General features: G+C 50.3%; 1 protein-coding gene across 2 annotated transcripts in view; it reads left to right on the forward strand.

Annotated features, from left to right (window-relative positions):
* The window catches only part of CSMD2 (CUB and Sushi multiple domains 2), a 679919-nt gene that overhangs the window by 243797 nt on the left and 413303 nt on the right, over positions 1-22819 (forward strand). For both annotated transcript variants that reach the window (XM_043461986.1, XM_043461987.1), the window contains exons 4-5: positions 5297-5491; positions 21708-21915. In XM_043461986.1, the coding sequence (XP_043317921.1) occupies positions 5297-5491; positions 21708-21915 (403 nt within the window). The remainder of the gene's footprint in view (positions 1-5296; positions 5492-21707; positions 21916-22819) is intronic.

Below are 22819 nucleotides of genomic sequence, written 5' to 3' on the forward strand. Positions count from 1 at the left end.
CAGTATTCTGGCCTGGAGAATTCCATGGACTGTGTAGTCCATGGGGTCACAAAGAGTCAGAGACGACTGAGCGACTTTCACACTCACTTCAAAGAGATGCTGAAGACCTAACCCCAGGACCTGTGGATATGACCTTCTTTGGAGATAGGGCCTTTGCAGATGATGGAGTTATGATGAGGCCATTGGAGTGTGTCCTAATCCAGTATGGTTGGTGTCCTTTTAACAAGGTGAAATTTGGACACAGGGAAACAAAGGGCAATGCCCAGTGAAGGTGAAGGGTTGGATGGAAGCATGGACAAGTCAAGGAGCATTAAAGTTTTCTAGAATAATGACCAGAAGCTAAGAGGATTCCCCTACAAGTTTCAGAGGAATCATGACCCTGCCAACACCTTGATTTTGGACTTCTAGCCTCTAGCTGTGAGACAATAAGTATCTGTTGTTTTAAGCCACCCAGTTTGTGGCACTTTGTTGCAGCAGCCCTGGGAAGCTAATACAATCCACCCCTTCACTCTAGAGGAAGAAAAAGACAGTATCCTCATTTTCAGATGAATAACTGAATGATGAAGCCCAGAGAGGTATAGTTTATGGCTCAAGATCACTCAGCTAGAGGTGGATGGACTGAGATTTGAATCCAGGCCTCTCTGAGACCAACATCTGCCCTCTCTCCATGCCCTGTGTGGCCTCTCAGGAGCAAAGCTCAAGTTAAAAAAGGAGGTGGGGTTGGAAATGAGACCCCACTCATTACACCCAAGTCCCAGTGGAGGTACCAGGTCAGAGTGGTCTGATTATGAACAGCTCATTAAGTAAAGAGCAGTGAGCATTTGAGAGTGACTTTTTAAAAAGAATCGGATTTTATTTATAGTGACGTTCCAGTCATTAATTTCAAAGGAAGAAAGCCCAAAGCAGAAGTAGGTTCATTAAAAATTTGACATTAGTAATTTAATTAAATTGGGTTTTTGCGTCTCATTGCGGAAAATGAAACGTTAGTTCTACACCAGTTCTTAGCCCATTTCCCCAGGTTGGCTCCCTCCCCTAATCTTAGCTTGCTTTCTTCTCCAAATGTTTACCTGGCCTACCCCTTGCACCCCCAACACTCACAAACACTCACATCACAGTCTCTGCCTCCTCTGTAGCCAGCAGCTTGGGATTGTGGAAAATAACAAGGAAGCCGGCAGCAAGGGATTATGGGAAGTGCCAAGGAAGCCGGCAGCAAGGGATTATGGGAAATGCCAAGGAAGTCGGCAGCAAGGGATTATGGGAAATGCCAAGGAAGTCGGCAGCAAGGGATTATGGGAAATGCCAAGGAAGCCGGCAGCAAGGGATTATGGGAAATGCCAAGGAAGCCGGCAGCAAGGGATTATGGGAAATGCCAAGGAAGTCGGCAGCAAGGGATTATGGGAAGTGCCAAGGAAGCCGGCAGCAAGGGATTATGGGAAGTGCCAAGGAAGCCGGCAGCAAGGGATTATGGGAAGTGCCAAGGAAGCCGGCAGCAAGGGATTATGGGAAGTGCCAAGGAAGCCGGCAGCAAGGGATTATGGGAAATGCCAAGGAAGTCGGCAGCAAGGGATTATGGGAAATGCCAAGGAAGTCGGCAGCAAGGGATTATGGGAAATGCCAAGGAAGCCGGCAGCAAGGGATTATGGGAAATGCCAAGGAAGCCAGCAGCATGGGATCATGGGAAATGCTAAGGTATCCAGCAGCCCAAAGACTATATTCTTAGCTAAGTTAATAGGGTGATGAGGTCAATCCTTTTGTCTGGGTCATCTCACTTGTCAGAGGTAGAAAACAAGCAGGGAAGAGCTCTTTAGCCCTTAAGATAGTTCTCCCACAAAAACATAAGCCATTTAAGGGCAGAGACCCTTTTGTCAGTTCACTGCTCTATTACCAGCATAGAATGCAGCTGGCCCACAATACACATTTTCATTGCATGAAGGAATTAATGCCTCAATGAGGAATTCTTCCAAACGACTAAGTAATGAATACTCAAATATATCCCTACAAGTGCCAGACACTATGTTAGGCTCACAGGGTCTGCGTGGCCCTACAGCACAGTGGAAGGACAACATTTGCCATTGTTAAGCATCTACTCTGTGCTGGGCACTGTGCCAGCCATGCATTGGTTATGATCAGTAACCTGGTCAACCCCTAGATATTACTGTCCTTTTTCACTTGAGGAAGGTAAGGCTCCGTGAGGTCACATGACTCAAGGCCAGGGAATAAGACAGTGACAGCACCTGGCTTCAGACCAGATGAAGCTAGTACCAAAGTCTGCCCTTTCCTTCTACAAGAAGAGAGGAGGAGAGGAGAAGGCAGAGGGAGAGTCTTCTTTCTGAGGGCTCTGAGATCAGTGTGGATGGCTGAGATGGTCCTGAAAAATAGCAATATGGGCTGGAAGAGGGTACATCAAGGACCTGGGACGCTTTCTAGAATCCAGGCTGGTCATCTCCATTTCTTTTTTCTCATCATTGCCACCCCTCCCCTCTTACTCCAGGCTTCCTGAACTCTTAGGTTGTCTCTGGCCTCAGGGTCTTTCCACATGGTATTTCCTCTGCCTGGAACACTCTTTGACCTAGCTAATTCTTACTAATCTTGCACGGTTCAGCATAGACATCTCCTCTTCCAGGAAGCTGGCTCTGACTAATCCCTGACTGGGTTTGGTCCCCTGTCTGGTTCCTCTCTCACTATAAAGGATTTGGTATACCTTTAACCATATGCATGTCCCACTGGACTGGGAACTCAGATTCTCTTCTATGGTATTCTCTGTATCCAGGCTCGAAGAGCTTTATATACCTCCACTTATTTAATTGTCACAACAACTCCAGAGGAAGGTACTGTTGTGAACTGCCTCTTACAAAGGCAGAAACTGAGGCCCAGAGAGGTGAAGAGACTTGCTCAGGGTCCCACAGGTAGTAAGCCACCAGGGCGGGATGTGAACCCAAGCACTGAGGTTGTTAGGCCTGTACTTTCCACTGTCCTGCTCTATGGCCTCTCAGGGCTGGTGTCCATAAACCATCGTCAGATGAAGTAATGGAGAAGTACTTTTATGGCATGTTTTCCCAGGTGGTGCAGTCCTAAAGAATCCTCCTGCCAACGCAGGAGACGTGGGTTTGATCCTTGGGTTGGAAAGATTCCCTGGAGGAGGAAATGGCAACCCACTCCAGTATTCTTACCTGGAAAATACAATGGACAGGGGAGCCTGGAGGGCTACAATCCATGGGGTTGCAAAGAGTTAGACATGGCTTAGCAACTGAGCACGCATGCATGCACTCGGATGGCAGTCTGGGAAGAGCTGTGACCACTTGTCTTCACCTTATGAGAAGGCGTAGAATGGTGAGAGGAGGGACCTTTGGGGCGCAGGCAGTTCCAACTCGAGGAAGAAAGGCACAGGGTAGGGGGAACTGAGTCAGGGTGAACATGTGACTCGGGCACAGAGGTGATGCACGCTCCCTTCCTCCCTCCTGATTGGCAGTCATGATGTTCTAACACCCTCAGCAAGACTATTCCTCTGCATAATGAACACACAATGGCAGCTGGCCCTCACTGCTCTGGCTCATGTGGCACACTGGGTGTGGTATTCTCTGGCTCCCCATTTTCCCCTTGAAACGGGTCAGTCTGATCAGAACTCAGGTTCTTGTCTCCCTACCTCACTGCCTCTTTCCAGCACTAATTACCCCTTCAACTCCCCTAAACCTACTGGGCCAAAGTCCTCTTCTGGCTGCCAGGGCAGATAGGCATGAAAGAAAGGACATAGGGTTTAATGAGCACCTACTCCGTGCCACTGTCTGTGTCCCTTCCATGGTATTTAGTGGGAAGGACTGTGGAGTCTGAGATCAGAGCAATCAAACCCAAGAGATTAGAGTGATTTCCCTGGGGCATCTCAAGTGATGGGATTGACTTGTTACTGAACCAGGTTCGTTTTGCCCAACGCACAGCAAGCCACAGCGCTGAGACGCCGAGGTTTGCAGCAAAGAGAGGGGTTTGTTCACAAAGCATCCCATCGAGGAGATGGGAGAACAAGTCTCAGATCTGCCTTCCGAAAGGCAAGTTCAGTTCAGCTCAGTTCAGTCGCTCGGTCATGTGCGACTCTTTGCGACCCCATGAATTGCAGCACGCCAGGCTTCTCTGTCCATCACCAACTCCCGGAGTTTACTCAAACTCATGTCCATTGAGTCAGTGATACCATCCAATCATCTCATCCTCTGTCATCCCCTTCTCCTCCCGCCTTCAGTCTTTCCCAGCATCAGGGTCTTTTCCAGTGAGTCAGCTCTTCATATCAGGTGGCCAAAGGATTGGAGTTTCAGACTCAACATCAGTCCTTCTAGTGAACACCCAGGACTGATCTCCTTTAGGATGAACTGGTTGGATCTCCTTGCAGTCCAAGGGACTGTCAAGAGTCTTCTTCAACATCACAGTTCAAAAGCATCAGTTCTTCGGTGCTCAGCTTGCTTTTTAGTCCTACTCTCACATCCATACATGACTATTGGAAAAACCATAGCCTTGACTAGACGGACCTTTGTTGGCAAAGTAATGTCTGCTTTTTAATATGCTGTCTAGGTTGGTCATAACTTTTCTTCCAAGGAGTAAGTGTCTTTTAATTCAAAGGCAAGGGCCTCGGGATATTTGTGGGATAGAGACTATAGAAGCAAGGTGGTCTGAGGCTTGGGGAGCATGGGGAAAGGTGATTGGATAAAGGTGCAGTGATCATCCTTCTGCACATGTGTAACTAAGCTACAGGCCTCTGCACGTTTTGAGGGCACTTAGCACCATCTGAGGGTGGAGTTTTCAGCCCTCTGACATCAAATGATCACCGAGTGTTCACTCACACATGCCCAGTGAGAATGTGGGTGGTGTTATCTAGTCTTAATCAGCTCAACCAGACACAAGTTCCAGGAAGACAATTCAGGCAAGCGTTTGTGGTTTGGGCTCTGTGGGCTCCTCTGTGGAGGAGGACATGCAGCCCTTTTGTAGCAACAAATAAAATGACCCTGAGTGGCGAAGGCAGGATACAGCAGTAACTGATTGAACTGATCCACAGCTTCAAACATACTTCACACCCAGGGCTGCTCATGAGAAAGGGCAGGAAACCTGGATGTCCGGGAATAAATTGCACTTGGGGCTCCTTTTGAGCACGTGTCCCCTGTGAGTACTCAGAGGCCAAGCAGCCGTGAGGATGGCGGCCCTGTCCTAGGGAAGAGAGGAGCTTGGGGAGGAGGGTCCCCCAGAGAGGTGGTGCTGGGAGGCAGGGGATCAGGGCTGGAGCCCTGTTCATGGGCTGCGTCTCTCTTTCTGCTCACAGTTCTCCCCAGCCACACATGCGGGAACCCCGGGCGGCTGCCCAACGGCGTCCAGCAGGGCTCTACCTTCAACCTCGGCGACAAGGTCCGCTACAACTGCAACCCCGGCTTCTTCCTGGAGGGCCACGCTGTGCTCACCTGCCACGCCGGCTCCGAGAACAGCGCCACGTGGGACTTCCCGCTGCCCTCCTGCCGAGGTAGGTGGCCAGGGCAGGTCTCGGGGTGGATGGCACCTGGGAGGCCTGCTGGACCTTCCGGTGGGAGCTGGTCTCCATCTGCTCCAGCAGGAGGTGGGGTCCCCACTGTGGGGAGTGCGTGTCTTGGGGCCACCCAGGGTCCTCAGGGGCCCCACGTATTCAGGGGGCTTTTAGGCCCATCAGACCTCCTAGCCCTCAGGTATGTACTCCCTCAACCTCCTTCCTCCACATCAGCAAATTTATTTTTAGCTGGTCTTCCCTCTGCTCATGCCCTCTTGTCTTAGAAGAGACATCGTTTCTCTTCCTGTTACCAATGTGTCTCCTGTGAATGGCTCTCTCCCAGCTGCTTTCCTCCTGACCTCACCCTGGCAGTTCTCTCTTTTCTTTAAATTCAGCCCCTCCCTCTGTTTAATGGTGTCCTCCTCTCAGCCTTCAAATATGCTCAGAACCTCTTTACCCCAACACTGCCCCCCAGGGAGCCCCATCTCCCTCCAGTGCTACGTCGACCTCAACCTTCCAGCTGGGGTGACCAGCACATCCCCATTTCTTAGCTCCCAGAGTCCTGCATCATGGACACTCCCCTCAGTTCCAGGCAAACTCAGACAGTTGATCACCCTTTTCCCAGCCCATTTCTCCCTCTCCCCACAATAATCAAGCTTATTTCTAAGATAATTTCTCATGCCTCTTATCTGATAACTAAAATAGCACATGATCATTTTAAGTGATCTTAGCAAATACAGAAAAGAATAAAGAAACAAAATTTACCTGTTTTAACCATGATTTTCAAATATTCCCTTCCCATATTCTTCCTCTTTAAAAAAAAAAAAAGGAAGAATAGCTGATTTACAATGTTGTGTTAGGTTTAGGTGTACAGCAAAGTGATCCAGGCTTCCTTGATAACTCATCTGGTAAAGAATCAGCCTGCAATGCAGAAGCCCAGTTCGATTCTGGGTCAGGAAGATCCACTGGAGAAGGGATAGGCTACCCACTCCAGTATTCTGGCCTAGAGAATTCCATGGACTCTGTAGTCCATGGGGTCACAAAGAGTCAGACACGACTGAGTGACTTTCATTTTCAAAGTGATTCAGATGTACATATATCTATATATATTCCTTTTCAGATTATTTTCCATTATAGGTTACTACACGCTGTTGAACATATTAATAGTTCCCTGTGCTATAGAGTAAGACCTGGTTATTTATCTATTTTATAAGTAATAGTATATGCCTATTAATCCTAAACTCCGAATTGATCCTCCCCCACCGCCGGCTTCCCCTTTGGTAACCATAAATCTGTTTTCTTCATCTGTAAGTCTGTTTTTGTTTTGAAAATAAGTTCGTTTATATCACTGTTTAGATTCTACATATGTGTGCGTGTGCACGTGCTCAGTCATGGCCAACTCTTGGCTGGTCTTTCCGTGGGTGGAGTGGGCCGGGGTGATGGTTCTCCCCGAGTGTTCACATCACAGCAGTAATTCATGGGTGTGCAGGGCCTTTGGAGGGGCACAACTCTCCCCCAGCTTACTCCTGGCTTCTGTTCAGCCTCTCAGATGATGATAATTCTCCCCGCCTTCCTTCTCCACTGGATTTTTCTCCCCATCTCCCCCTTAAATGCCAGAGTCCAGCATGGCCTCTTCACTGGGAACTTCTTTCATCTCTTGGAGTTTCTCATCCACTCTGCTGTCTGTGCTTAGTCGCTCAGTCATGTCTGACTCTTTGCAACCCCTGGACTGTAGCCCACCAGGCTCCTCTGTTAATGGGATTTCCTAGGCAGGAATACTGGAGTGGGGTGCCATTTCCTTCTCCAGGGGATCTTTCTAACGCAGGGATTGAACCTGCATCTCCTGTGTCTCCTGCATTGCAGGTGGATTCTTTACCCACTGAGCCATTGGGGAAGCCCACTAGGGCTGTTGCTTGGAGTGACACTTTGCTTGGAGTGACACTTTGCTTGGAGTGACAACTGTTGCTTGGAGTGACAATTTGATCTCCAACCCTCCCTCTGTCCTAAGCATCTGGCCCACAATTGTATCAAACACTCTTGAACCCCTCCCTTCAAATGAGGCATGTCCAAACCTAACACTTTCTACTTTCCTGAACCTGCTCTTTTTGTTGCAATCCCCAACTCAGTGATGAGTGTCACCATTCAAGGTGGCCAAATCAGATGTGCCAGGGACATCTAACTCTCCTCACCCTCTTTGCTCCCAGCATCCTTAGTCACCGTGTCCTGACAAATCCTTGTCTGCACTGACCTTCCCCTCCACACCTCTGCTGCTTTTCAGGGGACCCCACTGCTGATGGTCCAGGCTCTCTCAGCTCTCACCGTCTCACTGCAGAGGATCTCCAGCCCTCTCAGCACACACATCCCAGTTCATTCTCCACCGCAGGAGTGAACTTCCTAAGACACAGATCTGACCACATCACTTCATGCTTAGATTCCTGCCAGTGGCTCTTTATCACTGACAGGGTCAAGTTCAGATTCCTTAGCATGGAGCACAAGACCCTTCTGGAAGGAGTCCCAGACCGATCTTTCTAAGTCGTTTCTAAGTAGCTTGCAATTAGCCACATCAGAAATGCTCCCTTCCAGAACACACAGTCTAGGGAAGTCAGCCAAGAATGTGAAATCTTACTTTCAGGAGGGCTTCGAGCCTCGGAGATTCCTGAGGGCCTGAGGGGGCTGAGAAGAGGCTCTGCTCAAAACTGGGGAGGAACGAAGCACTGTCCCATTCTCAGAGCCCCCAGGCCCCCCATTCCCTATGCTTCGGGGTCCGTTATTCTAATTCACTTCATGGTACATGAAGAGCTAAGAAGCATTCCCAATAATGTACATGATTTTCTGAGAGTGATTTTCCAAAGTGCCCTTCCTTAGGAGGCCAAACTGAAAGGAACAGAGAAGGGTGCTTTTCATGTGCGCTGGACGCCAGGAGCCACGGTCTTGCCAGAGTTAATGGATTCAGACTTGGGGAGGATTAAAGCCTTTTGGCCTTTCTTCCTCTCTCATAGAACTCTCAGGGGATAGCATCTGTGAGTGGATTAACTTCATCCACTGGGCAGTGGCCCGTAAATACTTGCTGAGTGAATGGATGGCTGGATGGGTCTAATTCACCATCAGGATTATGTAGGCCTACGAACCCAAAGGAGAAATTACTGGCCTGGTTTAGCCCACCTGCCCAGCAGCTTGGAGTGACATTAGCTGTTTGTGTCCAAGGCTTCGCAGAGCATGTTGAAGGATGGTGTACCTCTGCCTCAAACAGTATATGCCACCCACCTAGCTGAAAGGAGGACTCAGTCTGGAGACACAGCCCAGACCAAGAGGGAACAGGGACCAACTGGGGTCTGGGGGCAGAGCGGGTGTGAGTCTGACCTCTCAGGAGGCCCATCCCAAGGCTACTAGCCCATCAAGGCTTGGCCCAGCTGGCAGAGGGAAGGAGGCAAGATTTCCCTTCAGTTTGTGTTATTTTGGGGCATCTTTTCAAAGGCAGAGGTCCTTGGGAGCCCTGAACCTTGTGGAACCTCTTGGATTCACAAGAAGGAAGACCGTGTGGATTTCAGCAATGGACCTCTGACTTGTGAGGTGCATTGGCCCTGGATCAAAAAGGGCTGCATGGGGGAACGAAAGGGGTTCAGATGCTCTGGGGGCTGAGAGGCAGATGGTGGAAAGAAAGCAGCCTGAACAAGAAAAACTTGGTCTCTGAGGTCCAAGCCCAGGCTGCCCCCAAACCCAGGGAGATGGGCATTTGGTCTGCAGCAGCTTGGGTGGCCAGTTCCCAGCTGTATTCCAAATGTTCTGGATCCAGAGAGAGGAACCTGCAAAATATGAGACAGAAGCAGAATGTCAGACATGGAGAGAGCATGGATTCAAACCTACATTCAACTCTAGCCATGCCAACTCAGAGCTGTGGGTCACTGGCCTGCTGCCAAGCCTGAATCTTAAAGCCGGGACATGAGTAGTAGCCTTAAATTGTCTACACATTCATTCACTCAGCATTTAACAACTTTTTTAAAAGATTTTTTTTTGACATGGACCTTTTTTAAAAAGTCTTTATTGAATTTATTATAATATTGCTTCTGTTTTATGTTTTGATTTTTTAGCCACGAGGCATGTGGAACCTTAGCCTCTCAATCGGACATTGAACCCACATTCCCTGTGTTGGAAAACAAAGTCTTAACCACTGGACCTCCAAGGATGTCCCAGGAGTTAACTTAACAACTTTTGATTGAATACCTTCTGTGTGCTAGCCAGTCACTGACTCAATCTTTATTTATTAAATTCTTGTTAAGTGCCAGATATTGTTCTAGATGCAAAGAACTGCAGTGATGAAGAAGTCAGACCAAGTTCCATGAGCTCTTAGAGTTTACACTTTAGCATCTGGGAGGCAGAAACAGACAAAAGTCAAAGAAATAAATTTCAGATTACCATGGGAACTATGAGGGAGATGAAATAGCTAGTGACAAGGAAGGGAGCTGTCAGGAGAGGACTCTCAGGAGGTGACATTTGATCTGCGTCCTGCATGACAGGGCTTCCCAGATGGCACTAGTGGTAAAGAGCCTGCCTGCCAGTGCAAGAGATACCAAGAGACGTGGGTTCAATCCCTAGGTCAGAAAGATCCCCTGGAGGAGGGTATGCCAATCTACTCCAGTATTCCCATGGACAGGGAGCCTGGCAGTCTGTAGTCTATACGTTTGCACAGAGTCGGACTTGGCTGAAGTGACTTAGCACACCTGAATGATAAGAAGGAGCCTATTGTGTGAAGACCTGGGGAAAGGAACTGCAGATTCAAAGACCCTGAGGTGGGAGAGAGCTTGACATGTTAGAAGAAGAGAAAACCAGTCCATGGGGCAATGTAGAGTCAGGGGAGGAGACGAGGGGAGTGGATGGGGCTGTGGACAAGTTTGGGACAAGAAGTTTGGGTTTGATTCAAAGTTCAGGATGTAGCCAGGGGAGAGCTTTATGCAGAGGAGTATTGGCAGAGTTGAACTGACTTAAAAATTTTGGGGGGTGCTAGAAGAGAGAGGGCTTTTAGTTGGCAAGAGACAAAACTGGGAAGCCAGTTAGGAGGCAGCTGCTGCAGGTGCTCAGGCTGGAGCTGACGCCTCTCCGTCAAGGGTGGCCATGGTAGAGATGGAGGGAAGGGGGCAGGTTGGGTCTGTGGTTTAGGAGCATAGCCAGCAGCCTTGTGATGAAATGAACGCAGGTGCTGGTGGAACGAAGGGTCAAGGTTGACTCCTAGGCTCTTTCTGGAGTGCAGGCAGGGTGGGGATGCTCGTAACCAAAATGGGGGTGACTGGGGCAGGGAGCAGGAAGTGTGTACCCTAAAGACAGTCAAGAGAGCTCATTTTGTCTAGGTCAGGTTTGAAATGCCTGTGATATCTCCAAGAAGAGGGGTATCAGTTCTATGGCTAGAGGCAGTTCAGAGCTAGAAAGATCAGGAGAGGGATAAGAGAGCTACCATGGTGATGGAGATAGCTTAGAGGGCCTGGGAACTGCACGCTGGGCCCCCTTGTGCAGAGCCAACTACTCAACATACAGCGGGCACCAAATGCCATGGCAGGCAGTGTGGACATTGAGTGTTTCTGACCATGGGGCCTTGGCAGGGACCGTGGCCCCCAGAGAACGTTCCTAAGTACAGTGTCCCTCCACTGCTACTGGGATCGCTGGTCCTACATCCGTCGTCTTTGCCATCACTGATGGCTCAGACAGTAAAGAATCTGCCTGCGATTCAGGAGACTTGGGTTCTATCCCTGGGTAGGGAAGAGCCCCTGGAGAAGGGAATGGCTACCCACTCCAGTATTCTTGCCTGGAGAAGTCCATGGACAGAGGAGCCTGCAGGGCTACAGTCCCTGGGGTTGAAAAGAGTCATCAGACCTGACTGAACGACTAACACTCTCACGTCACTTTATTGCCATCACTCCTGTTACTGTAGCAGAACCACTCAGAACGCGGGCTCTGGAGTCCAGTCACCTGGATTCCCATCCCGTCTGAGGGACTCTGGGCTAGCTACTCAACTTCCCGGTCCCGGTCTTCTCACCTGTGGATGATGAGAAGAGCCGTACTTCACTCCTAAGGCGAAGGGAGGCTCGAGTTGCTGAACACCCAGCATGCAGCAGAGGGCCATGTTCACAGTAGTGACCCAGTGACAGTTAGCTCTCGTGATTCTGATAGCCATGGCCACCACTGGCCAGCATTTATCAAGCACAAACTGGGTGCCAGACCCCGCGTTACCTAATCCTCACCAAAAAAAAAAAAGCCCAGGAGATTAAGATATTACAGTGAGGCAATTGAGATTGGAGAGGGGAGGTACTTTGCTGGTGGTCACACAGCTAGAAGGGGATTCCACCCAAGTCTGTGTGCCGACCAGCCATGATCTTGGCCACCCCTGTCTACTACAGACGAGGACAGTCGGCTTATGACCCATGGCAGGAGACTCATGGGGACATCGCTCCTTTCAGAGCTGCCGCAGCTTGGTCAGAGCCCAAGACCCTGGTCCCCGCTGAGGTGCATCCCCTACACGGGTCCGCCAGGCCAGGAGCTGCCCCGTCTCCTGTGGTTTCCCTTTGACCTTCCTCTTGAACTTGTCCCGGAAGCTCCTTAGGAGAAACCTCAGGGAAGGGCCTGAGGTGGTTCTGCTGGGCATTGCTGCTTGAGGGTGGGGGCCTGGGTCTGAGGGGCCAAGGTTTCCCATGAAGAAACCTGACCCAAGAACTCACCCAGCTCTACCTGTGCGTGGCTGGTGGGGCCCTCCCTGTGGAGACAGCACACAGCCCCTGCCTCAGGCCCCTCAGGAGAAGATAAGGAGAGCAGGAGGAGGCTTCTTCCACCTGCAACCCCCCCCTCCCCGAGTCTGGGGCTTCCAGGAGCCTGTGTCAGGGCTGGCACCGCAGGAGCTGAGACCCGAGTGGCAGATAAAGAGGTGGATAACGGCGTGGAGTCTGAGCATCCTGGATTCGAATCCTGGACCCAACAGTTAGTAGCCATGTGACTGTGGGCCAGTTTTAAAACCTCTCTGAGCCTCAGTTTTCTCCTCGGTAAAGTGTGGATGACATAACAACTGTCTCTTTGAGCAGTTAGAGAATCAAATGAGAAAATGCAGATGCAGGGGAAGCATCTGTTGTGACATCTGGCCTATAATGAAAGTGCAACAAAGAAGAGGTACATCACAGACCATGTCCTGTCTACGTCCTCCTCTCTGAACGGCACCTCGGGGGCAGTGTCAATGGAAGGAGTCTGGGGGTGGCGGAAATAGCGATGCCCTTGGGCAATTGGCAGTTTCTTCATTTTAGAAAGAGGTGTGCTTGTGGGATGAACTGAGAGAGAAGCATTGACATAGGTACACTCCTGTGCATAAAATAGCTAGCTAGAGGGCAGCTGCTGCCTAGCGCAGGGAGCTCAGCTCGGGGCTCTGTGCTGACCTAGAGGTGGATGGGAGGGGGCCCAAGAGGGCAGCGGATTCACACTGCTGTACAGCGGAAACTGACATGGCATGGTAAAGCAATTATACTCTCATTAAATAAAAAGAAGGGGTGTCCTCAAGAAAGCCAAGGATAAAGGGTCACCTGATGTGAAGAGCTGACTCATTGGAAAAGCCCTGATGCTGGGAAGGATTGAAGGCAAAAAAGGAGAAGCGGGTGACAGAGGATGGGATGGTTGGATGGCATCACTGACTCAATGGACATGAATTTGAGCAAACTCCAGGAGATAGTGGAGGACACGGGAGCCTGGCGTGCTGCAGTCCATGGGGTCACAAAGAGTTGGACACGACTGAGCCGCTGAACAACAACAGCGACAAAAGGGGCAGAATCCTGAGCCCCCAGAAGAGGGAGTTGATGAGGCAGAGCAGTCAGGGACCCTGAGGTTCGCAGTAGAAGGAAAGTGGGGTGCTGCTGGCGGCCTTGGGGCTCTCACGCCCTGGCTCTCTCAGTCTTGCACTTGGGTTGTCAGATGGCAGCGTCTCTCCAAGAGGGGCCAACTGGGATTTTCCTTTTCTCAGAAGCTGCGTGGCCCTGAGCAGGGAGGATGTGGACAGCACCCCAGTGCTGAAGACCTCACAGCTTCTAAGCATCCAAGATAGTGCACTAGAGTTGGCTTCAAATGGTGAGGGGTGGGGAGGGGCATGATGCAACTTCCTTCATCCCTACCTGACATTTGTGAATCACTGGAGAGTTAGCAGACGTCAAAGGGGGCTGAGGGAGAGTTCTCTAAAATTATAGTTAATTGAGGAAATTTCAGCGGAATTTAAAGATGATCATAAATAAAGTCATAAACTTGAAAAGGCAGCTATCAGCATAACACACCTGCACCCTAGAATAGACATGACTTAATGGCGATGGAGAATGCCCATCGCCAGAGAAGGAGGAGGTGTAAATTAATATTTTAGGAGTGTGGTGTCAGCTGAAGGTTATATTTTACGACTCTGAGGTTGTAACCATGAAATATGACGCCTTGTTTAAAGTGTGAGAAAATCTCCAAACAACTTTTACAGCATCTTCAATCAAAACAGGATGATGTAGGAACAAGGGTGTCAGAGGAGCCTAAGAGGGAGGGAAGACTCCAACAGAAAAGGTGCCGTCTTCAGAGAAGATGTGTGCCTCTAGCCAGAGGGTCTCAAACTCCCGAGTCCTCAGTTCAGCACAGTCTAGAAGTCACTGACTAAAACTGGGGCATTTGGGAATGAATTTGAGTCAGTAGAAGTAAGGTGGATGAACCTACAGCCTGTTATACAGAGTGAAGTAAATCAGAAGGAGGAAAATATTGTGTATTAATGCATATATATGAAATCTAGAAAATTAGTATGGAGGGACCTATTTACAGAGAAGAAATGGAGACACAGATGTAGATGTATTAATTTGTCTTGCTTGACTCTTTCCCTTTGTTTCTGCATTTTCTCACTTTTCTAATTAAAATTTACTCTTTGGAATTGGAAGAAGACCTAGGAGGCTAAAGAAACAAGAGGGAGGGGATACCGAGGGTGGTGGGGGTTGGAGGGGCAAGGGGGAGGCTCTGTCCCTGAAAAGATCCTGCAGAGTCCTGCTCAGTTTCAGAAGGTGTGATGTAGTGAAGTGAAGTGAAAGTCGCTCAGTCGTGTCCGACTCTTTGCAACCCCATGGACTGTATAGTCCATGGAATTTTCCAGGCCAGAATACTGGAATGGGTAGCCTTTCCCTTCTCCAGGGGATCTTCCCAACCCAGGGATTGAACCCAGGTCTCCCACATTGCAGGCAGATTCTTCACCAGCTTCCCCAGTAGAGGAGACCATAGTCCAGGTGCCAGAGAGACTCAGCTGAAATCCCAACTTGGTCACCTACTGTGTCACCTTCTGAAAGTTACTGAATCTTTCTGAGCTTCAGTTTCCTGTTTCATTTATGTGTTCAACAGATATTTACCGGCTGCCTCCTATATACTAGGAAGTGTGGTAGATGCTGGGAACAGAACAGACATGGACCCTGCACTCACAGATTTTACTGTCTAGACATTAAATAAATTAGTTGATCAATTAATTATGGTAAAGTATATGGTACTCTGAAAATATATGATGGGGAGAGGGGGTATTCTGTTTCTGGAAACATCCTTAAGGAAATGACTCTTAGATTGGGACCTAAAGGCTAAAGAGGGGCCAACCAGGCCCACGGAGGTAGGGAAGAAGGTTCCAGAGAGAATAGCATTTCAACAGGTTCTTGGGCAGGGAGATGCTTGGTGCAGTAGAAGAGCTGGGAGGAGGCCAGTATGATTATGGGAAGTAGGTGGGGGAGCGGCTGGTATGAGGGGAGGCCCTGGGAGGTCCTTGTCAGCCTCCAGTTATTCTGCTTTATCCTGAATAACAGTGAAGTTCTCCAAGGTTCCTATGGAGGGGCGTGGTGTCATCAGGTCTGTTCTTACCGGGATCACTAGAGAGTTGGACTGTAAAGAAAGCTGAGCACCGAAGAATTGATGCTTTTGAACTGTGGTGTTGGAGAAGACTCTTGAGAGTCCCTTGGACTGCAAGGAGATCCAACCAGTCCATCCTAAAGATCAGTCCTGGGTGTTCATTGGAAGGACTGATGCTAAAGCTGAAACTCCAATCCTTTGGCCACCTGATGCGAAGAGCTGACTCATTTGAAAAGACCCTGATGCTGGGAAAGATTGAAGGCAGGATGAGAAGGGGATGACAGAGGATGAGATGGTTGGATGGCTTCACCGACTCAATGGACATGAGTTTGAGTAAAGTCCAGGAGTTGGTCATGGACACAACTGAGCAACTGAACTGAAATGAACTGAACAGGCCTCTGTGTGAGCAATGGGTGGGCAAGGGCAGGAGGGATGCTTGGAGACAGGAGAGAGACTGGAGACCCTGCACACATCATGGCCCCTGGGGCCAGCTCAAGGTCCCTGTGCTCCTGCCCCACTTCCTCACCTTTCCACCTGAGGGTTTCCCCTCTAACCTCCACCCAGTTGCTCCTTCTCTGCCTCCTTTCAGGAGCCTCTGCTTCTGTCTGCTGCCCATTAAATATTGCTTCTGTCCCCGGCCTTCTCCGCTCCCGTGGAGCCTGGTCCACTCCCAGCCTCGCAGGCTCCAAGCTCTGGTCCTCTCCATGGTACCCCCAGACCACGTGCATGCCCACTTTTCAGCCTCTTCTGCACTCACCCCTGGCGTGGGGGTGAGGAAGCGGCACCCTGTCCCCATCACTGCCATCATCAGCGCTGTTGGCCCTCTGCAGACCTCAGGGTCCGCTTCCCCTCCTCCTCTCCTTTGCGGTTCAGTCCAGGGTGGAGGCCACATCCTCTTGTTTCTTCCCCAGACTTGCTCTTGAATCTCTTCTGCTCCTTCTCCTCTTTCGTACTGCCCAGAGTTCAGGCTCTGATGCTGGGAATGGCCTCTTCACCGTTCTCCTCACTACTTCTCCCCGCCTGCCATCCTTGCTGCCCCCCAAACCACAGCATCCATCCATCATGCGGGGACCAGAGTCACTTTCTAAAGCAGACCTGGCTTTCACTCTCTGCTGACAGTCCTGCGAGTCTCCCCAACAACAGCAGGGTAGAATCCCTCCCTTTAGCAAGCTTGCCGAGGCCTTTCTGAGCGGACCTCCACTTCCCTTTCCACGTCTACCCCACTGTTCATCTCATGCATCCCACACCTTCACCTGGAGGGAAAGTGGCCCACTTCCCAAGCACACCAAGCTCATTAGGGCCCCCCTCCTTACCCTCAAATGCCCTGTTTCCTCTGGGGGGAAGCCCTTTCTTTTCTCTCCCTCCACACTTGCCTATTCCTCTTGCAAGGTCCAAGATAAGTGTCTCTTCTTAGACCGTGATTTTCCTAAGCTTCAGTGGAGTCAAGATGAAGCCCCTGTGGCTAAGGGTGTAGACGCTTCCACCTGGGGAAGACAGGGCCAGTGTGGGACTCTTGTAGGCCCGCAGGCCCAGTGCTTGCTGGGAGCAACGCTGACAAATCTCCCGCTTGCTGGCTGGCTCCTGGGGCTTATCTCCCTGGTACTGGTCACGGTGAAGTTATTTACATCAGAAGGAGACAAACTCTGCCTTGGATGTCAGACTTCACAGGCTTCTGCCAGAGATACCCAGGAAATACCGTGCAACTGGATACGACAAACAGCACCGGGAAAACTCAATTTAAAACCGAGCAAAGCAAATATGTCTACCTTTCCTCCCATCCTCCTTTATGGGGGCAGGTCACCTGGATTGGAGGCAGTAGGAGGAAAAAGGGAGGAAGAGGAGGAGAACAGAGCTGCAGTCCTTTACCTGGCATCTGAGGCCCTTCACCAGGCAGCCCTTCCTTCCCACCCACCCAGCTCTGCCATCTCTGTGTTGCCCTTTGAGTTCAGACAATCCTGACTGTGTCTCTAAATGCCACACGTGCGCCCGCAGCTGCCTTGCTCCTGCGTTTCCTCTGCCCAGGACACCCTTTCGCCTGATCCTACCAAGCAGTGAGCTCTCAATTGAAGTACATCCCACCAGCTCAGCATTCAAAACACAGCCAGACATTGACTCCATCTCCCTGGTACCACCTGGCCCAAGCCACCAACTTCTCTCTCCTGAATCACTGCAGTAGCCTCTACAAGCCCCTTGCTTCTGCCCTCTTCCTCTTTGGTCTGTTGTCTACACAGCAGCTCAAGGGATCCTGTTAATACACCAATCAGATGAGGTCTTCTGCTCAGAACCTGCCGCTGACTTCTCATCTCACTCCAATCAAACCCCAAGACCTAGCAGTGGCCTCGAAGGTCCTCCATGGACCCCCATCCCCGCCCCTCTCCTCCTTACTCCCAGCGTGCCATCCGCTTGGGTTTCCTGATGCTCTTCAACTGTGCAGGCCTCTGTTCTATCTGTTTTATTTGCTGTTCTATCTCGAAAGCTATTCCTCCAGATAACCACCGGGCTTCCCCTCTGCCTCCCCCAGGTCTTGGTTTAAGTGTCAGCTTCTCAGTGAGGCCTTCTCTGACCCCTTTAATGCAACTTCCACACCCCTACTTCTAGTGCAGTGTCCTCCCATCCTCCTTCTGCACTGATCACCACTTCATTTACCATTATCTGTTGCTTAGTCGCTCAGTCGCGTCCGATCCTTTTGCCATCCCACAGACTGTAGTCCACCAGGCCCCTCTGTCCATGGGCTTTCCCAGGCAAGAATACTGGAGTGGGTTGCAATTTCCTTCTCCAGGGAAATCTTCCGACCCAGGGATCAAACCCGCGGTTGAACCCTCATCTCCTGCATTGGCAGGTGGATTCTTTACTGCTGGGAAAGAGGTTTATTTAGGGACGATGTTTACTTATTTATCTTGAGTATTGTCTGTTTTCTTCTGACTGGAATGTCAGCTTCATGAGGGTAGGAATTTTCTTTTATATGCAGATGAATCCTTTGTACCTAGAACAGTGCCTGACACATAACAGATACTCAGTAAATGTTTGTTGAACGAATGAATAGATATCTCAACACAAATGTTGCCTCTTGCAGGAAGGCTTCTTAAGTCCCCTCAGTTGTCACTGTGCCTTGACCCCTTGGTTATAACAGTTCTGGGAGCCTCTGCCTGGCAGTTTGCCTGGCTGCCCCCACTCAGAGAAACTCTCCGGGCAGGGATGAGATCATGCATTTCATGATGTAGTGCTGGTCCTGGCCCAGCTTCTAGCACACAGTAGGTGCTCACCTAGTGAGTGTGGGAGGGAAACTTTCCTGAGTACCTACTGAGTGAGACGCTTTCATTTCTGTGCTTGTACATACCAAGGAGCTGACATTTAAGAATGGGCTCATTCTCAGGACTTCCCTGCGGCCGAGTCTGAGACTCCACACTTCCACTGCAGGGGGAACAGGTCTGATCCCTGGTCAGTGAACTAGAATCCTACATGCTGCATGGCACAGCCAAAAAAAAAAGAAAGAAAAAAAATGGGCTCCTTGTCTTGAATAGACCTTAACCCTGTAGAATGACATTAGTAAGGATAGTTCAGGACCTCTGAATAGACTCACTTTTATCTCCATTGCACACTGCTTCTGTGTATCCATCTGTCAGCTCCATCTCTCCACTGGGGTGCCCCCTGCACACACTCCACCCCATGGTGTCCAAAACTGCCTGCCTTCCACACCACAAAGTGCCCCCCTCCTCCTGGGCCCCCTGACACAGGAAGTGGCATCTTTTGCCCCTCCAGATGCTCAAGCCTGAAGCTTGGGATTCATTCGTGCCTCCCAACTGCTAGTCCTGTAGATTCTGCTTCTCAACTAGCTGTCAAGACCACAGTGGTCTTTCTGAGATGCAGATTTAATCCTGTTTCCTCACTGTCTTTGATCCTCAAGATGAAGTGGAAGGAAAGGGAGGATTTGCCTTTAGTTGGGCATCTAGCACATGCCTGTCACTGGCTAATGCTCGGTATTGTCCTATTCATTATCCCACTCGGTTGTCACAAGAAACCGTTCTACAGGGAAGCAGAACGAAGCTTAGAGAAATAAATCACCCAAGGCCCCATGGACTGGTGAACTGTGGAACCCAAATTCAAGGCTAGACCTTCCTGGCCATAAAATCCAGTTTCTTTCCAATACAGTCACTGTTTCCCATCTTTTGGAGCCATGTTCTCTGTTGTGTGGCTCCCCCATCTCCGGTACCATCGCCCATTGTTCCTCTCTGCTCTAGACAGACCATCTCGAACGGCTTATCTCAGATCTGCCTTGTGGTTTTGTTCTTACATGGTTATGACCTCTGGTTCTCTCCTCTTTTACATGCCCTTCCATTTCTTCTCTATGTAGTGAACTCCGGTTCATTCTTCAAAACCCTGCCCTAAGAGTACTGCCTCTGTTAAGCTTTCCCAAATTGACTCACCCAGGCAACATAATGTGCTACTTTATCTCTGGCCTCAAAGTGTGAATTGTACTCTGGCAAGACAAGGAAGTGATTAAGAGCATTGGCCCTGAAATTAGACTGTTGGGTTTAAAACTCCCAGCTCCTTTAATTACCATAAGCTGTACCTTTGGCAAATAACTGAAACTCTTTGTGCCTTGGTTTCTTTACCTGTAAAATGGGAACGATGTTTCATCGAGTCATGAAACATGTAGAGTCGTTAGCATAGCACGTGGCACAGTGTAAGTGCTTAATAAATAGTAACTTTGGTTATTGTTACTCTGCTGCCTCTGATACACGTTTGAACCCTGATATTGCATTTTCCCTTTCTTTATAATTTAGTCCACATCTCGAATACAGCTTTCGCTAAGTGGATTACGATCCCTTACTTGCATGCAAGGGGCTTCTCTGGTGGCTCAGCAGTGAAGAATCCACCTGCAATACAGGAGATGCAGTTTTGATCCCTGGGTGGGGAAGATCCCCTGGAGAAGGAAATGGCAACCCACTCTAGTATTCTTGCCTGGGAAATCCCATGGACAGAGGAATCCGGTGGGCTACGGTTCAGGGGTCACAAGAGTTGGACACAACTTAGCAGCTAAACCACCCCCACCACTTGCATACAAGCTCGAGGAGGGCGGGCTTAGGAAATCTGGATAACTTCCACTAAGCCACCCAGCTATAAGCTGCAGAGGAGGGGCGCACACTGAGGTGTGCAAACATCGGAAAGCCAGTGTTCTTAACTATTATGTATATCAGAGCATGGTCCTGGGGTCATTGTTTCTGAATATCAAGTCTCAGCTGGGATTTAGGATGGAGCAGTGATTCCATCAGGATGTGCTGTGGGGATGAGGAAGACATGGTCCCTGCCCTTGGGATTTCCAGCAAGTTCAGAACCTAGAGTGACCGACAGACAGGTGACAGGTCATTCACACAGTGCCAGGTATGATGTCTGAAGTCACACACTTTGCTGCAGGAGCCCAGAGAAGGGAGCAGTTATTAAAAGCATGGGGGAATGAGGCTTTACTGAGAACTGGCATTGGAGTTGGGTCTCAAAGCATCCGAAGACTTCCTCTGGACAAGGGGCATCCTAGACAGATGGCGCGGCGTGAGCAAAGCCCAGGAGGGGTGGCCATGCCCAGCGCTCGAACCGAACTGACCTGAGCCCGAGGAGCAGGAGGGAAGATTGCAGAGGTCTGGCCAGGCTGTGAATGCCCTTTGAATTTTGCCCTCAGGGAACTGTGATGAGCTTTTGTTTTGTTCCATTAGAAGGTCCACTGAGACCTTCTCTGGTGACTCAGGCAGTAAAGAGTCTGCCTGCAATGCAGGAGACCCAGGTTCAATCCCTGGGTTGGAAAGATTCCCCTGGAGAAGGAAATGGCAACCCACTCCAGTCTTCCTGCCTGGTTAATCCCATGGACTGAGCGGCCTGGCAGTCTGCAGTCCATGGGGTCACAGAGAGTCGGACATGACTGAGCGACTAACACTTTCACCTCCACATCCGAAGTTTCCTAGGATCTGGTAGGGAAAAAAGGTCCTGGTCACCACAGTCGTGACCGTGGAAATAAGCGCGACAACTGATTTCTCCTTTTTGCTTGGTCATTGCCCAGCAGTGTGGTGTGGTAGCTAGAAACGAGCTCCAACAGGCAGAGTTCACCCAGCTCGCCGACCTAGCTCGTTGGCTGTGTGACCTCAGGCAGGTTGCTTTACCTCCCTGTGCCTTGGTTTCCTCATCTGTTCAATGAGAAGAAGAACTAAAATGCTCAGAACAGGGTCTGGTGCCTGATGAGGGCTCTGGAAGCTTGTGGCACATCCTCGCTGCAGGTCACGCCCCAGGATCCTCTCTGCCTCTCTTGCGTGAAGTACACGATTAAGTACCAGGACCTGGAGTCACATGAGCCTCTTCTCTCTGCCCACAGCGGACGATGCGTGCGGCGGGACCCTGCGGGGCCAGAGCGGCATCATCTCCAGCCCACACTTCCCCTCGGAGTACCACAACAATGCCGACTGCACCTGGACCATCCTGGCCGAGCTGGGGGACACCATCGCCCTGGTCTTTATTGACTTCCAGTTGGAGGACGGTTACGACTTCCTGGAAGTCACGGGGACCGAAGGCTCCTCCCTTTGGTAAGCATACATTCCCTCCCCTCCCCCTCCCCCTGTCCCCTGCAACTGTGGCTTCCCGGGATGCGGTCCCCTCGGCGCCTAGACCTGCAGCCAGAGGTCCCTTTGCCACCTGCTCTACCCCCTGCTGGCGAGTTTCCTTTCCTCATAAGGAGAAGTCACTGCATATTTTCAGAGCTGGGGTTAATTTTCACGGTGATTTTGGTACCTGATTTGAAGCACGTCCTTGCTGAAGAATATCAGGATGGAATTTGGTCGAGGAACTTGCATTGAGACTAACAGTGGTCTCAGGACATGGATAGGGTCTCAGTGAAATGATTTGAAATATTGTTCCATTTCTGGAAGCATCTAACAAAGGGGCTAGAACACTGAGTGGCAGTTGCTTTTCCCATGCCCAGGGTTCTGAGACGGGAGAGGCATTATCACGTCTCGGTTCCTGGAGGAGGACTAACCTACTTCCTATTGTTTGGCTTCACCACAAGGCAGGGCTTTTGTGAGCCGTGCCCTGCTGCCATGGAGACTCTGGTGTTGGCAGCTTTGGGAGGAGACGGATGATGAAGGCTTACCAGCCTTGGTTGCTTGTGGTCTCCCAGGCTTGGACCCATGGGGTGGGCCCTCACTGGGGCTGGCTGAGGGCGTGTCGAGCTTTCTGTTTGGGTGACAAGCCTCGAGAATGGTGGCGTGACATTCACAATGTGCTCTTGTATTCTGGCGGTTCTATTATCAGGACGAGGGCAGCAGGGGGACCTGGGTCAGAACATCGGGAGCCAATAGAAGGATGCGCTCTGGTGTGCTTCTTTGCGGTCTCGATTGCTGCGTGGTACCGGGGAAGGTGGGGCTCGCTGCCTGGGACTGAGAAGGAGGAGGTGTCACTGAGGGGTCTGAGTGAAGCAGAAAGTGGCAGGTG

The sequence above is a fragment of the Cervus canadensis genome, chromosome 2 (genome assembly GCF_019320065.1).
Source record: "Cervus canadensis isolate Bull #8, Minnesota chromosome 2, ASM1932006v1, whole genome shotgun sequence".
In the NCBI taxonomy this organism is placed as follows: Eukaryota; Metazoa; Chordata; class Mammalia; order Artiodactyla; family Cervidae; genus Cervus; species Cervus canadensis.